The sequence below is a fragment of the Erythrolamprus reginae genome, chromosome 1, assembly GCF_031021105.1.
Source record: "Erythrolamprus reginae isolate rEryReg1 chromosome 1, rEryReg1.hap1, whole genome shotgun sequence".
In the NCBI taxonomy this organism is placed as follows: domain Eukaryota; kingdom Metazoa; phylum Chordata; class Lepidosauria; order Squamata; family Dipsadidae; genus Erythrolamprus; species Erythrolamprus reginae.
Window position 1 is genome coordinate 408,806,844 of NC_091950.1, and position 16,727 is coordinate 408,823,570.

Below are 16,727 nucleotides of genomic sequence, written 5' to 3' on the forward strand. Positions count from 1 at the left end.
TAAATCCAATTAATTAAAATTATACAGACTATCTAAAATCCCCGGTTATATTAAAATTATATATACAGTGGTACCTCTACTTACAAACTTAATTCATTCCGTGACCAGGTTCTTAAGTAGAAAAGTTTGTAAGAAGAAGCAATTTTTTCCATGGGAATCAGTGTAAAAGCAAATAATGCATGCAATTGGGGAAAACACAGGGAGGGTGGAGGCCCTGTTTCCTCCCAGGAGATTCCTAGAGAGGCCCCACAGAGGCTTCTCCTCACCTTTTCTGGTTACAGTTTTGGAGGGCCTTGGGTTCTTGTGAAGGGCTACCAAATTGTTTATTACCACACTGTGGGCGTGGCTTATGCAGGATGCCCTGCATTTTCTTTCAACATCTTTCAGTGCAAAATGGATGCTCTGGGGTGGAGCTCCATTTTCACTACCTCACTGCCCCCCCCCCCCCCCCGTTTATATATAATGCCTTTATAAACATAATAACAGATGAATTTACAATATCGTTAGATTTTTTTTCTTCAATTAAACACAAGCAGGAGTTAGTTTCCTTTTGGACTCTTTTATTTATTTTATTTCATATTGGACTCTTTTTTCCATTTGGTTCCTGCAGGGCCACTATATTCCTGACGTCTTTTAGCAGAACCTGTGATATGCACAAACTAAATTATTAAAGAGCATTTCTCACCATATGTTAAAACGTATCTCTCCAAGCTTGTCTTTTATTTAGAAGCTCTCTTGCCTTTCTGTGTGAGCATCATTAGAAAAATCTCCCTGGATAATGGTGGAATGGTTTCCAATCCACACTTAGATGGAGAAGAGAAACTTTGGCAACTGGGTTTGGGAACATGGAGCCGAGGGCTCATCCAATTAAGTTGTTTTGTTTGTCCAGCTCTTTTGTTTCTTGGTCACCGTCTTCTCAAATAAAGCAAACACTCAGTAAAAGACCTTGGAATACTAATATCGAACGACCTAAGTGCTAAAGCCCACTGCAACAATATCGCCAAAAAGGCTTCCAGAGTTGTTAATCTGATCCTATGTAGCTTCTGCTCTGGCAATCTCACACTACTGACTAGAGCCTACAAAACCTATGCCAGACTCATTCTCGAATACAGCTCATCTGTCTGGAACCCATACCACATCTCAGACATCAACACTCTCGAAAACGTCCAAAGATATTTCACCAGAAGAGCCCTCCACTCCTCCACTCGAAACATAATACCCTACGAAAATAGACTATCTATCCTGGGTCTTGAAAGCTTAGAACTGCGGCACCTAAAACACGATTTAAGTATTGCCCACAAGATCATGTGCTGCAACGTCCTTCCGGTCAACAACTACTTCAGCTTCAACTGCAACAATACAAGAGCACACAACAGATTCAAACTTAATATTAACCGCACCAAACTTGACTGTAAAAAATATGACTTTAACAATCGAGTTGTCAAAGCGTGGAACTCATTACCGGACTCAATAGTGTCAACTCCCAACCCCCAACATTTCTCCCTTAGACTCTCCACGATTGACCTCTCCAGGTTCCTAAGAGGCCAGTAAGGGGCGTATATAAGTGCACTGATGTGCCTATCGTCCCCTGTCCAATTGTCTTTCCTTATCTCTCTCATATGTCATCACACGAAAGGCCTGCCTGTGGGGCCTGAATCTCTTGAACCATAAAGGTGGGAAAATAAATATCACGGCTAGGAATAAAAAAAACCCCTCATCCATCAAAGAGCTCAGTAGCGCCTGACAATGAGAGAGGTGTGAATCTCTCCTAAAAATAAATGTAAAAATGTCAGGTGCTACAGCTCTTTATAATGCACAGTGAAGTATGCCATAAAATATTACTTTGTCTCTCTTTTCCTGACACGCTTGGGTTAAGAATTCCACCCTCCCCACTTCTGGATGAAGGTATTCACTCTTGCGGCTTGGCTTTTAAGAGGTGAAAGGAAAATTCATTTTATTTCCAGAAGCTGAGACTAGCTAGCAATGTGTCTGAATGTGTGTGCGCGCTTTAATGGAGGCCAAAATTGGCCTTTAAATCGGCATTCAATTTAGCTTATTCACCGTTCAGATTGAGAAAATGGATATTTACTTGGCAGCTACCTACTTTTTTTTTTTCCCCTTGGAATAAAAAGTCAATTGGCCCGCTGTTGGCAAGGGAGCAAGATTTGGCAGGTCCATGATCGAGTAGCTAGATGGGAATGGGGAATTTGGCCTGCTAATGATGGAGAGTTTAGGTGGAAGTTTGACATATTTGGGAGTCGGCCTAGATGGAATTTGTCTTGCTATGATTCAAATGGTAGGGTGCATTGGGAAATTCAACTGATTCAGAGGCTAAATAAAATCCAGTTTACCTGTGACTCAGACACAAGATCGAATGAAAGAATTAGGCTTGTTAATGATTCATATAATAAATCCTTCCCACTGTGCCATCTTGAGATATTATGTTAGCCTTAGACGTTCAAGGTCCCCTGAATATCGCTGTGCAGGAATATAGTTTAATAATGCATAGATAAAGGTCCCTTGTTCCATTCTTATCACGTCCAAGTAAACTTATCTTAGAAGCAAAGCTAAGAGAGCCTTTCCTCTTCCTGTGGTTGTTTTCACTGGCAATGGAAAAATACTGTAAAAATGAAACAATCAGAAGGACTATAAAGGCCATATATATTGTAACTGGTCATCATCTGAAAGCAGGGCACAAAGTAACAGGTCAATCATTACTTACTTAATTAATTAATTAATTAATTAATTACACAGAGCCATATCTGCTGGCATGCAAGCCATTGTCCTAGCTCAGTTCCAGCACACAACTTTTTTTCCAGCTCACATGGAGGCTCTGGGAGAACATTTTTGCGTTCCGGAGGGCCTACAGGAGGATGGGGGAGGACGTTTTTGCCTTCCCCAGACTCAAGGGCAGCCTCTGGAGCCTGGGAAGGGTGAAAAACAGGCTCACCAGAAGTTGGGCTCACCAGAAGTTGGGAAACAGGCTGTTTCTAGCCTCCAGCGGGCCTCCTAGGGGAAGGGGAGGCAATTTTTGCCCTCCCCAAGCATTGAATTATGGGTATGGGCACTCATGCAGGCATGAGTGAGTGTGCACACAAACTTTTGGCACCCTAGGGAAAAAAGGTTTGCCATCGCATCACTAGCAGTACAGCCAGGATACGTTAATGTGTGATTTTGTACACCCGTTGATCAGCGAAGGGCTCCACTGACTTTTTCCTACCACCACAGGATCCCGAGGCTAGTGCAGGCACATGTGCCTTACACATGTGCACATCCCCCCTGTGAGATTCCGCTTCTGTGCATGTGCCCAAAGCAAAATCTCACATGAGGATGCTCGTGTGGGTGAGATTTTAGCAACTTTTGCCCCTTTTTTTGCTTCTGCGCATGCATGGAATTTTGTGCAGGCGCACACGTGCATGTGTTGGATGCACCTGCGCCAGCCTGCAGAACCCATTAAAATGTCCTAATGGATCCCCGATCCCATTCATATCGGGTGGGGGCCATTAATACTGTTGATGTGTTTCAAGGGAAGATAGATATCCTAGTTCAGTGATGGCAAACCTTTTTTTCCTCGGGTGCCAAAAGAGAGTGGGTGTGCACTATTGTGCATGCATGAGTCCCCACACCCATAATTCAGTGCCTGGGGATGGCAAAAACAACTTCCCCTACCCCCTGGAGTGGCCATTTGTCCTCCCCAGGCTCCAAAAGTTTCCCTGGAGCTGGGGGAGGATAAAAATGCCCTCCCTCATCCCCCCGAGGCTCCCTGGAAGACAAAAATGCCCTCCCAGAGCCTCTGCATGAACCAAAAATCAGCTGGTTGGCACACACAGGCACATTGGAACTGATCTAAGGCTACAGCTCACGTGCCAGCAGATATGGCTCCGTGTGCCACCTGTGGCACCCGTGCCATAGGTTCTTCTTCACTGCCCTAGTTTCTAATGTCTCCTTTCAAAACTGACTCTTGTGTGTTTTTTCTTTGTTTGATTTTTTTTTCTACTAGGTTTGTCAAAATCCTTGGGGCTTATTGAAGGCTATGGTGGTCGTGGCAAAGGTGGCTTGCCTGCCACTCTTTCTCCAGAGGAGGAAGAAAAAGCCAGGGGACCTCACGAAAAATATGGCTACAATTCCTATCTCAGTGAGAAAATATCATTGGACCGCACCATACCAGATTATCGTCCAACGAGGTAAGTTGGGAATTTTCCACGAGAGAGGAGAAACATTTGATATAGTGGGGCAGCTGTTTCTAGTTGGGATAAGGTGGACCATGATCCAGGTCCTTTAAAAGCAAATTGGTTTCAGTGATGGAGTTCCTTTATGTGACCTGCAAAGTCTTGATGACCAGCAGATATTTGAAGAGGGATATAAGGGAAGAGCTGATTGCCCTTCTCCTTGGTTTGAAATGTGGAATGTGAAAAGGTACCATCTTCTTTTTATATCATTCACCACCACCACGAAAGAAGATGTACATTCAAAATCATTGGTTTGAAATGCAATTTTGATTTGGTCTTAGGTTTCTGCTTATACTGAGTGTTTTCCAAGTAGTAGACTTGAACCTACACCAAATCTTCTAGTTAGTGTACCAAGATCAGTGCACCAAGTGTGATCATGCTAATACAGTGATGGTGATGATAAGGGTAAGATTGATTACGAGCAGGTAAAAGAATATGAGGTTCTTGTTCTTGCTCTTCTTGTTGTTCTTGCTCTTCTTGCTCTTCTTGTCTTCTTGTTCTTGTTCTTGTCCTTGTCCTTCCTTCTCCTTCTCCTTTTTGTTCTTCTTGTTGTTGTTCTTGTTGTTGTTCTTGTTCTTGTTGTTCTTGTTGTTTTTCCTCTTGTTCTTCTTCTTCTTCTTCTTCTTGTTGTTTTTCCTCTTGTTCTTCTTCTTCTTCTTCTTCTTGTTGTTCTTGTTGTTCTTCCTCTTGTTCTTCTTGTTGTTCTTGTTCTTGCTCTTGTTGTTCTTGTTCTTCTTGTTCTTGTTCTTCTTGTTCTTGCTCTTCTTGTTCTTCTTGTCTTCTTGTTCTTGTCCTTGTCCTTCCTTCTCCTTTTTGTTCTTCTTCCTCTTGTTCTTCTTGTTGTTCTTCTTCTTGTTGTTCTTGTTCTTCTTCTTGTTGTTGTTCTTGTTGTTGTTCTTGTTGTTGTTCTTGTTGTTGTTCTTGTTGTTGTTCTTGTTGTTCTTGTTGTTCTTGTTGTTCTTGTTGTTCTTGTTGTTCTTGTTGTTCTTGTTGTTCTTGTTGTTCTTGTTGTTCTTGTTGTTCTTGTTGTTCTTGTTGTTCTTGTTGTTCTTGTTGTTCTTGTTGTTCTTGTTGTTCTTGTTGTTCTTGTTGTTCTTGTTGTTCTTGTTGTTCTTGTTCTTGTTCTTCTTGTTCTTCTTGTTCTTCTTGTTCTTCTTGTTCTTCTTCTTCTTCTTCTTCTTCTTCTTCTTCTTCTTCTTCTTCTTCTTCTTCTTCTGGTTCTTCTTCTGGTTCTTCTTCTTCTTGTTGTTGTTCTTCTCCTACTCCTCCTTGTTCTTCTCCTTGTTCTTGTTCTTCTCTTTCTTCTTCTCCTTCTCCTACTCCTACTCCTTCTCCTTCTTTTTCTTCCTCCTCCTCCTCCTCCTCCTCCTCCACCACCACCACCACTAGAAATAGTTTTGAGGCAGTGGTGGGCTTCAAAATTTTAGCAAGGGGTTGTCTGCCTGGTTCCTAAGGGCACCATGGCCATGGTGGGCATGGCCTAGTCCGCCTCCTGCACCATGGCAGGGGCCAGAGGGAGTTTTTGCCCTCCCTGAGCTCCAGAGGCTTTTGCTGATCCTTAGGAAGGGCAAAAATAGCCTTACCAGGCTCTGGAGACCTTTCCCAAACTTCTGGTAGCCCATTTTTGCCCTCCCTTAGCTTCCACATGTGCCCTGCACATACCTGCATCCAAACCTGGCCACATGGGGACTCCTGGGAGGGGAGGGAATCAGGTGGCCGGGCCAGCCAGGCATGGGATTTGGGGAATCTCCGAACTGCACAGAATCTTAGCTACTGGTTCTCCCAAACCCCTGTGAACCCCCAGTAGTCCACCCCTGGTTAGAGGTCACATTGATATCAGTTAACTCTTAGTTTTAAATACCAACACGTTGGGCCCAGAAAACCCCAGGAGACAATCTGTCCATCTAGTCTAGGCATCCACAGAAGATCTGATGAGGGTCTTCCCTCCTTGTGAGGTCATAATGTAGGCACTATGCAACAGATCTTCTGAGCTTCAGCCACTACTTCCCACCTGGAAGACTGTTCTCCCAGTAATATATACATCCCTACTTAAAATTCAAAAAGAAATTAAAACCTGTTGTATTGATCATATTGGGGATTCTTAGCTGTCCTTGGTGCCTTCTTGCAGTCTATATTTCAATGATTTTCTTTGTTTTTGATATGGTATATTTATCTTATTATTATTACTTGCCCAGAGTCTTCTGATATGTATTCCCAGGCAGGAGGGGCTGAATTCCAGAGAGTGAAGAGGCAAGAAATCATGGAAAGTTATGTCTGGAGAAAGAGGGTGTTTTAACCTAATTCTCCACTACTTCCCAGCAATTCTCTGAGTACACCTATAGTTATGTTAATAATTGCTTTGGTTTGGCAAGATTCTGTCTAAAGGTGTAGAACAATAATGGAAACTGCTCAGAAGTTGCTCAATGTCTTTCCTAGTTCTTGGGGTGTTAGCCATAAGTGTCAGCAAGATCCTTTAGTCCAGCGCACCTTGCCCAAATAGGATTTGAATTGGAGGTTGGAAGATATTGGGAGCAACTTAGGAAAATAGAGAATCACTTTACAGTATATACAGTTCATACACACTAGTTTTAGAATGAGCTCTTTTATTGTTTAGTATTATGTGACTCATCTATGATAAAGCATGCATCATTATAATGCATCAGCAACATTATATGCATCATGTAACATTTCATAACATCCCATAATACTCTTAGTGTGATCTTATTAATACTCATCCTGAGCAACGGTGACACAGTGGTTAGTTTGCAGTACTGCAGGCTACTTCTGCTGATTGCTGGCTGCCTGCAATTTGGCAGTTCGAATCTCACCCAGTTCAAGATTGACTCAGACTTCCATCCTTCCGAGGTAGATAAAATGAGGACTCAAGTTGTTGGGGGCCATACCTGACTCTTGAAACTGCTTAGAGAGGTCTATAAAGCACTGTAAAACGGTACAGTGGTACCGTTTGATATGAACCCCTCATGATACGAACACTTTGAGATACGAACCTGGGGTTCAGAAAAATTTTGTCTCTTCTTACGAACTTTTTTCACTTTACAAACCCATTGCAGATCGCAAAATGGCGCTCCGCTGGGCGCCACCGCATGGCTGTCACCTTTTAAAACAGCCGGGGGGCTTCTCGGCGTTCTCCCGAACCCGAACCCAAACCCAAACTTTTTGGGTTCAGGAGGCCGCCGAGAAGCGCCGCCGCCTGCCTGTCACCTTCTTAAACAGCAGGGGGGCTTCTCGGCGTTCTCCTGAACCTGAACCCGGAAGTTTGGGTTCGGGTTCCGGAGGCCGCTGAGAAACACCCGGCTGTTTCAGATGGTTACAGCCTGGCGGTGCCGCTCGGCGGAGTGCCTTTTTTGCGATCGGCGGCGGTGTTTTTGGCCGATCTAGAGGCTGGAAAGGAGGTGGGGAATTCCAATGGGGAATTCCATGGGGGGAGCTTTGACGTCACGAAGACGTCCTTCCTGGAGGCCACGTTTCGGCCAACCAGGAAGGACGTCTTCGTGATGTCAAACATAGAAGACTGACGGCAGAAAAAGACCTCATGATCCATCTAGTCTGCCCTTATACTATTTTCTGTATTTTATCTTAGGAAGGATATATGTTTATCCCAGGCATGTTTAAATTCAGTTACTGTGGATTTACCAATCATGTCTGCTGGAAGTTTGTTCCAAGGATCTACTACTCTTTCATTAAAATAATATTTTCTCATGTTGCTTTTGATCTTTCCCCCAACTAACTTCAGATTGTGTCCCCTTGTTCTTGTGTTCACTTTCCTATTAAAAACACTTCACTCCTGGACCTTATTTAACCCTTTAACATATTTAAATGTTTTGATCATGTCCCCCCTTTTCTTTCTGTCCTCCAGACTATACAGATTGAGTTTATTAAGTCTTTCCTGATACGTTTTATGCTTAAGACTTTCCACCATTCTTGTAGCCCGTCTTTGGACCCGTTCAATTTTGTCAATATCTTTTTGTAGGTGAGTTCTCCAGAACTGAACACAGTATTCCTAATGTGGTCTCACCAGCACTCTATATAGCGGGATCATAATCTCCCTCTTCCTGCTTGTTATACCTCTAGCTATGCAACCAATGTAGTGCATTTTTTTTTGGAAAATCCATGTTAATATCTATAGCAATGGGCACAAAGGCATGACACTCCCAAAGGTCATTAGTTGCAGAAGGAGCATCAGCAGCTTCTTTGTGTGGCTAATAATAATGATAATAATAATTTATTAGATTTGTATGTCGCCCCTCTCCGAGGACTCGGAGCAGCTCACAACAATACAACATGTATAAATCTAATGTTAAAAACAATTTAAAACTCTTATTATAAAAAAGAGCAATCACACAACCTAACAAACCATACATAACACCATAGTAGCTAGGGGTATATTAATTTCCCCATGCCTGGTGACATAGGTGGGTCTTCAGGAGCTTTCCAAAGGCAAGGAGGGTGGGGGCAGTTCTAATCTCTGGGGGGAGTTGATTCCAGAGGGCCGGGGCTGCCACAGAGAAGGCTCTTCCCCTAGGTCCCTCCAGATGGCATTGTTTAGTCAATGGGACCCAGAGAAGGTGAACTCTATGGGACCTAATCAGTCACTGGGATTCGTGCGGCAGAAAGCGGTCCCGAAGATATTCTGGTCCGATGCCATGTGGGGCTTTATAGGTCATAATCAACACTTTGAATTGTGACCGGAAACTTATCGGCAGCCAGTGCAAGCCGATCAGTTCATGGCAATGCAGAAGCTTTTTTCAAAGTGAAATGGGGCAAAGGATCCTTAAGAAAGAGTCTACTGGGTATCAGAAAATCAGGTTGAGAGGTCCCCGGAGAGCCCCAGCCTCAACAACCCATCCAAGGATGTCAAAACACTTTACCAGTGGATCTTAGTGTTGCTGATTGATCAAGAGAAGGATTTTCCTCCAGGCATCTATATATTTCATCTTAGCATAACAGCGTTGGCCTTGAATCACAATTTCTTCCCTTCAAAAGTGTATGGGGGAAATAACTTTTGTCTAACCTCATAAATGTTTTAAAATGACACTGGCAGCCTCTCTTCTCATTCAAGCTGAGTCTTGAGTGGCTGTCAATCTGGTCCTTTTTTCAATGTGTAGATCATCTCTCCAAAGGCGAGACTGATGCACAAACACATCTCATTGTTTGGATTGGTGCTGTTGTTAACAGCAGATCTCATTCTTCCTATTTCAAGTGTTCATAACATGAGTTCCATCAGTAATGCATCCGAGATGGCATCAATTGTGTATGAGGATTGGGGGAAATTCAAAGGTTTTTTGAAAAACTAATAATATAATTTTTATGGCCTGCCAGCAGCCTGTGCAGCTGATAGTGAATCCTGTTCGAGATTGACTTGGTGATGTGACAGCGGTCTGTGAAGCTGGTACCCAAGTCAGACAGTGAGGAGGCTGGCAAGGACTTGGTGCCAGAGGTAGAGGTTCAGCCAAACCTCCAGCACCTCATAACAGTGATGAGGAAGAAGAGGCTTCTCCTCATCTTAATGCTCGAGCATGCAGAGCTGTCAAAAGGCAGGAGTGGTTACTCTAGAGGAGGTTTCCTCGGGAGTAAGACTTGAGGCTAATTGGCCACTCCCTTAGTTTAAAGAGGTGGCTGAATCTTTGCAGGAAACCACATTTGAACTTTTTGTATTCTCATGTGCCTTGTGCCTGGAAAATCTCTGCTCTGCTTATCTGCTTCAATTTGTTTATTGAAGACAACTTCCAGGCATTTTGCCAAAATTTGTGAGCTATCAAAGACTATTTGCTATTCTATGATTTAAGACTTTCTGAACTTTTGCCAATGGTTAATGACTATTAATTAACAGGCTTTTGCAAGAAAAGACTTTTAGGTTCATGTGTGTGTGTGTGAGACCCCTACTAAGACAGTTAGTAGTTGGTTATTGCTTAAAATAAGTTTGAACCAACTGTATGTTTTGCTATGTTCCTATCTGGGGCTGAACAGTAAATTGTAAAATAGACATGAAAAACCATGCCCATTAGAGACTCCAAAACCATCCTCAGAGAATTGTTTGCCTTAGTAATCACGGTATATGAACAGACTATGGGGAAAGTGAGTCATGAACTGTAGGAGGGAAGGAATACAGTGAAATTTCCTAGGAAAGAGCATAATTGCCTAACTTGAAAAATAATCCATTTCATCACAGGTCTTGTTTACACCGTAGCAGGTGCAGTTCAGCTTTGGAAGCAGATATATAAAGATGTACAGGTCTTTGAATCTTGATTGTTCTAGGCTAGGTGGGTAGTGTGGCACACAACTGTGTCACTGTAATTGGCCTGTTGTTGATATGCAGGAATATTTATCTGTCTCAAAGTCTCCCTCTCCACTTTATTTCATCCGTTTCGGATATGCATCTCTACACTGTGTGAAGGCCTGTGTGTTGACTCCTACTGTGTGGAATTCACAGTCTGCTCTTGTGCGGCTGGTATATATCAAATTGGCAATTTCAATATAGAGGGAAGACATGCATTGCTTTTCTTTCATTGAGAAAGAAATACCATATTTTTCAGAGTACAGTGGTACCTCTACTTACGAACTTAATTCGTTCCGTGACCAGGTTCTTAAGTAGAAAAGTTTGTAAGAAGCTATTTTTCCCACAGGAATCAATGCAAAAGCAAATAATGCGTGCAATTGGGAAAACCGCAGGGAGGGTGAAGGCCCTGCTTCCTCTCAGGAGATTCCTAGAGAGGCCCAACAGAGGCTTTCCCCCGCCTTTTCCGGCCCTGTTTCCTCCCAGGAGATTCCTAGAGAGGCCCCACAGAGGCTTCTCCCTGCCTTTTCTGATTACAGTTTTGGAGGCTCGGGTTTGTAAGTGGAAAATGGTTCTTGAGAAAAGGCAAAAAAATCTTGAACACCTGGTTCTTATCTAGAACAGTTTGTAAGTAGAGGTGTTTGTAGGTAGAGGTACCACTTTATAAGATGTATCATATTATAAGATGCACCTTAGTTTTGGGGGAGGAAAATGAGGGCGGAAAATTCTGCCTCTGTCTCCCAGCATCCATTGGTATTCATCTGGCTAGCATCCTGTCAGTATGTGAGAGAGTTGGAGGCTGTTTGGAAACTGAAACAGTATTTGCTGTGTGAGCACCAAGGAAGGAGACAGCAAGGGGCATGGCTTACAGTATCTCAATTATTCTGCATACTCTGCTGATCTCTGAAACTAAAACTGAAACTGAAACTCCTCTGCTTGTGTTTTGCTTGTATTTACTATATTGGAAAACCTGTTTTTGGTATTGTATATTTACATTATATATAAAAAGAAGTTATTTAATTCTGCTGAATCAATTACTTGTGTGTGCTTTCTGGATGTGGTTGCTGCTGCAAACTCTGACACGTCCCTGCAGGAAATAACAAACAGCCTGGTCAGCTGCAGCACATTATTGCAACGTGATTCAGCATGAGCAGCTGATTGATGAATGAATCTGCCTCCCAGAATACTCCCAATCAGCTGTTCCAGGCTGCAGGGATTTCCAGAGACCATCGCCACCTCCGTGCCTTTCCACCTCCCAGAGATTCGTACTGTCCCCACCCTCCTCGCCTTCCATAAGAGCCTCAAGACCCATCTATGTTGCCAGGCCTGGAGCAATTAGACCTTGCCCCCCTGACCAATAAATGTAATGTATGGTGTGATTAGACTGTATGATTGTGTACTATGTTAGTGTTTTTAGTTGTTTTTTAAAATTATTAGATTTATGCTACATGTTTATGTCTGTATCTACTCTGTGAGCCACCCCGAGTTTTTGGAGAGGGGTGGCATACAAATCTAACAAATAATAATAATAATAATAATAATAATAATAATAATAATAATAATAATAATGGATCATTGACATCACAATCCCAGGGGACAGCAGAATTGAGGAGAAGCAGCTAGAGAAATTAGTGAAATATGAAGATCTAAAAATCGAGCTGCAACGATTCTGGCATAAGCCAGTGAAAGTGGTCCCAGTGGTACTTCTATCTATCTATCTATCTATCTATCTATCTATCTATCTATCTATCTATCTATCTATCTATCTATCTATCTATCTATCTATCTATCTATCTATCCATCCATCCATCCATCCATCCATCCATCCACCCACCCACCCACCCACCCACCCACCCACCCACCCACCTACCTACCTACCTATCTATGTCATGGCATCTGAATATCTTTCAAGGCCTTCACAACTTAAATGCTAGTCTGCAGCCTCTTTCTTCCCTGCAGTTTTAGTGATGATAGCAGATTCCTCCCAAAGCAAATCCTATCCATCATTTCAAGATCTTCATTATGAGTTCTAGTTGCTGTCCCTGTTGTTATAAATTTGATCTTCCTTATATTTAATCACAGTCACACTTTTTGCTGTGCTCCTTGACTTTTCTTGTTAGAGTTTGCAGAGTTTTCAGCTACCAAAGTAGCGTCATCAGCATAACATGGAATATCAATGTTTATTTTCTCTCCATCATTTAAAAATACATGTACAATTTCTTCCAACCCGGGCTCTCTCAGTGTATATTCAGCATATAGGCTAAATAAATATAGATTATACTTGACTTATGACCATAGTGGAACTTGCCCATTATGGCCATATATTGTCATCACCGTTATCTTCTTTTGTTTGTTCGATTTCTAGGCCGCCCTTTTCCCGAGACTCATGGCGGCTTACAACATATTAATACATAACAATAGAAGAAATTGAAATTAAATAAAACAATACTATAAAAACACCACTATATAAAAAAACCCTTAACTTAAAACATCTCACAGACAGCCCACCTCATACAACTCTGCCATACCTCCATCATACAATATTGGGGGCTGGGGCAAGGCAACCAAGTTCAACCACCCCACGCCTGCTGGCATAGAAGGCTGGGAGAGTGGGAATAGTGGGGATCTCTGGGGGGAGTTAATTCCAGAGAGCAGGGGCACCCACAGAGAAGGCCCTTCCCCTAGGGCCTGCCAGCCGGCATTGTCTGGCTGACGGGACCTGGAGAAAGCTGACCCTGTTGGCCCTGAACGATCAACAGGATATATGAAGCATAATTTTAATGACCCCATAATTAAATCAGGGGCAGATTTATATTACTGTCAGTACCGCTGCATGCACAGCTTTGTGTGTGTGTGTGCTATGTGCACTCATTGCCAGTCTGGCCAATGGAATAGATAGAAACATAGAAACATAGAAGATTGACGGCAGAAAAAGACCTCATGGTCCATCTAGTCTGCCCTTATACTATTTCCAGTATTTTATCTTAGGATGGATATATGTTTATCCCAGGGATGTTTAAATTCAGTTACTGTGGATTGACCAACCACGTCTGCTGGAAGTTTGTTCCAAGCATCTACTACTCTTTCAGTAAAATAATATTTTCTCATGTTGCTTTTGATCTTTCCCCCAACTAACCTCAGATTGTGCCCCCTTGTTCTTGTGTTAACTTTCCTATTAAAAACACTTCCCTCCTAAACTTTATTTAACCCTTTAACATATTTAAATGCTTCAATCATGTCCCCCCTTTCCCTTCTGTCCTCCAGACTCTACAGATTGAGTTCATTAAGTCTTTCCTGATACGTTTTATGCTTAAGACCTTCCACCATTCTTGTAGCCCATCTTTGGACCCGTTCAATTTTGTCAATGTCTTTTTGTAGGTGAGGTCTCCAGAACTGAACACAGTATTCCAAATGGGGTCTCACCAGCACTCTATATAGATCTGAGTGTTTACTGGTCAGATGCCCTTCCTGGTACCAATGGTGAAATTTGTTCAGCAGATATATTCTCCAGTACGCCCAGAGAGAGAAATATCTGCCTCTACTGAGGATCAAACTCACAGCCTCCTGATTGTGAGGTGAGAACTGCACCTCTAGGCCACCACACCACTCCCCTACGGCCATGTGTTGTGATGGTTGTAAAATCAACAACCAATCCAATTATTTTCTGATGGATGTGAAAGAAACGTCATGATTGTATAAGAGAACCAATGGTGCATTATGGCTGTTGTTTTGCTGTAAACTTGAAGAAACTACTTTTTTTCTGGCAAAACAGTTGTAGACTGTGGGATGTTACAAATAATTTTAAATGTGGCCTGGTTGCCAAGCACCTAAGGTTCAGTCAACAGAATTCAGGAGGGGTTGGAGTTGGACCATATATGCTGCAATCTAATGGATGGCTGTGATTATTTGTGCCTGATGACACCCCAGAAGAACACCAATGCAGACATTGTGATGGTGGAGAAAAAGAAAATATGGATAATTGACATTGCAATCCCAGGATATAGGATATATCCTTAGGATATAAGCAACAAGTTACAGTCATACAGTCAACATGGGAGGAAATGGGTGATAGGAATGATGAGAAAAACTAGTAGAATAGAAGTGCAGATTTAGTAGAAAGTCTGACAGTGTTGAGGGAATTATTTGTTTAGTAGAGTGATGGCGTTTGGAAAAAAACTGTTCTTATGTCTAGTTGTCTTGGTGTGCAGTGCTCTGTAGTGACATTTTGAGGGTAGGAGTTGAAACAGTTTGTGTCCAGGATGTGAGGGGTCAGTAAATATTTTCCCCACCCTCTTTTTGACTGGAAGCAGCTGGAGAAATTAGTGAAATATGAAGATCTAAAGGTCGAGCTGCAACGACTCTGGCATAAGCCAGTGAAGGTAGTTCCAGTGGTCCTTGGCATGCTGGGTGCAGTGCCAAAGGATCTCAGCGGACATTTGAGAACTATCGGAATTGACAAAATCTCCATCTGTCAATTGCGAAAAGCCGCTTTATTGGAATTGGCACACATAATTCGCTGCTACATCACGCAGTCCTAGGTGCTTGGGAAGCACCCGACTAGTGATGAAATACGAAATCCAGCATAGTGATCCTGTTTGCTGTGTTGTATTGACAACAACAACAACAACAACAATAATAATAATAATAATAATAATTCTCTGCTGTGAAAAAAACCCTCCCTCCCGACCTGTGGGTTAATACCAACCTTTATTTCTTCACCCGAAGCTCAGCTGAGCAGTTCCTCAGCTGTGTTTTGGGCTGAAAACACCTTCTGAGCATGTGTGGAAGTGAATTTGCATGAAGGGACGTATGCGCCAGGCGGGGGTTGCCTCTACCGTGGCTAGTAGTGCACTGCATACACAGCTTCAGATCTCTGGCATGCGTGCACACGTGTCCCAGCGAGATTTTGCTTCTGCACATGCACAGGAGCAAAATCTTGTGAAGGGATGCATGTGCAAGATAGATTTTGGTGATTTTTTTTGCTTCTACACATGCGCAGAAGCAAAAAAATCATCAAAATCTCACATGGGCGCATATCCCCTCACATGATTTTGCTTCCTGCAGGAGCAAAATACCAGTGGGATGTGCGCATGAGCATGCCAGAGATGCAAAGCTTCCCACGCAGTTCCATTTTTACTAATGGTGTGGTGTCGTCATCCATACCAGGAGGAACCCGATACTGGGGTGCCCGCAGGTGAATGTGGGCAATATTGTGATGTGAACCGGCAATGAAGGTAAGTGGAACCAACCTCTGGAACATACTTGTTCTGTCGAGCTCTCTGATAGAATCCTCCCAAAAACGCACAGATACAATTTCAGACACAAACACGTTTGAAAATTCAAAACAATGTTCTTTATAATGAAAATTCACTTAAACCAAGCCCTCTTTTGGTATAGCAAAGAGCACTAGTCTCCAAACAAACTGGTAATTTGTACAAGTTCCTTATCAGTTCTGTGATACTTAGCTTGCAGCTGTGAGGCAATTCACAGTCCTTCTTTTTTCACAAAGTGAAACACACTTTGCCCTGGTTTAGTTTCAAAGCGGGGGAAAATCAGCACACAAAATGTCAAAGTCAATAAAGCAGTCCCGAAACACAACGATCAGATAATCCTCCACAATGGCCAAACCCACAGGCTGCTCTTTATAGCAGCCTCACTAATTACCACAGCCCCACCCAACCACAGGTGGCCTCATTTTCTTTGATAATAATCTCTCAGTTGTTGTTGCCTATGCATCGCTCTCCGCATGCGTGGCTGTATCATTAACTGTTGTTCTGAATCCAAGGAGGAGCTAGGTAATTGATCTCCTTCTGAGCTGTCTGCCACACTCTCCTCCTCCCTGTCACTCATGTCTTCTTGGTCAGAGGCGCCTTCATCAGCAGATTCCACTGGGAGCAAAACAGGCCTGCAGCATGTGGATGTCTCCACCACATCCACAGTCATTGGGGCAGGAGCTGGGCCAGAGCTAAACACAACAATACTTAAGGATCTTTCCCCTGGTGCTATTTGCATCTTTCCCACCTCTGCCTATTGTCAATGTTGTTTCTGTAACCTCACGTTGGATAAAACTCCTTATCAAAATCTGTTCATAAACAATCTTTTCAGCTTTGAAGCTTCATCTGATAGCACTGTTCAAATTGGAATCATTCCAGGGGTGGGGGAGGAATTTAAAAAGCCAACCTGGTGTTTGCAAGTTCATGATT

The 16,727-nt window shown here is 42.8% G+C and overlaps 1 protein-coding gene across 1 annotated transcript in view; it reads left to right on the forward strand.

Annotated features, from left to right (window-relative positions):
* GALNT17 (polypeptide N-acetylgalactosaminyltransferase 17) overlaps positions 1-16,727 on the forward strand; it is a 425,502-nt gene that overhangs the window by 152,018 nt on the left and 256,757 nt on the right. The window contains exon 2 of the mRNA XM_070730672.1: positions 4,001-4,184. Within this exon, the coding sequence (XP_070586773.1) occupies positions 4,001-4,184 (184 nt within the window). The remainder of the gene's footprint in view (positions 1-4,000; positions 4,185-16,727) is intronic.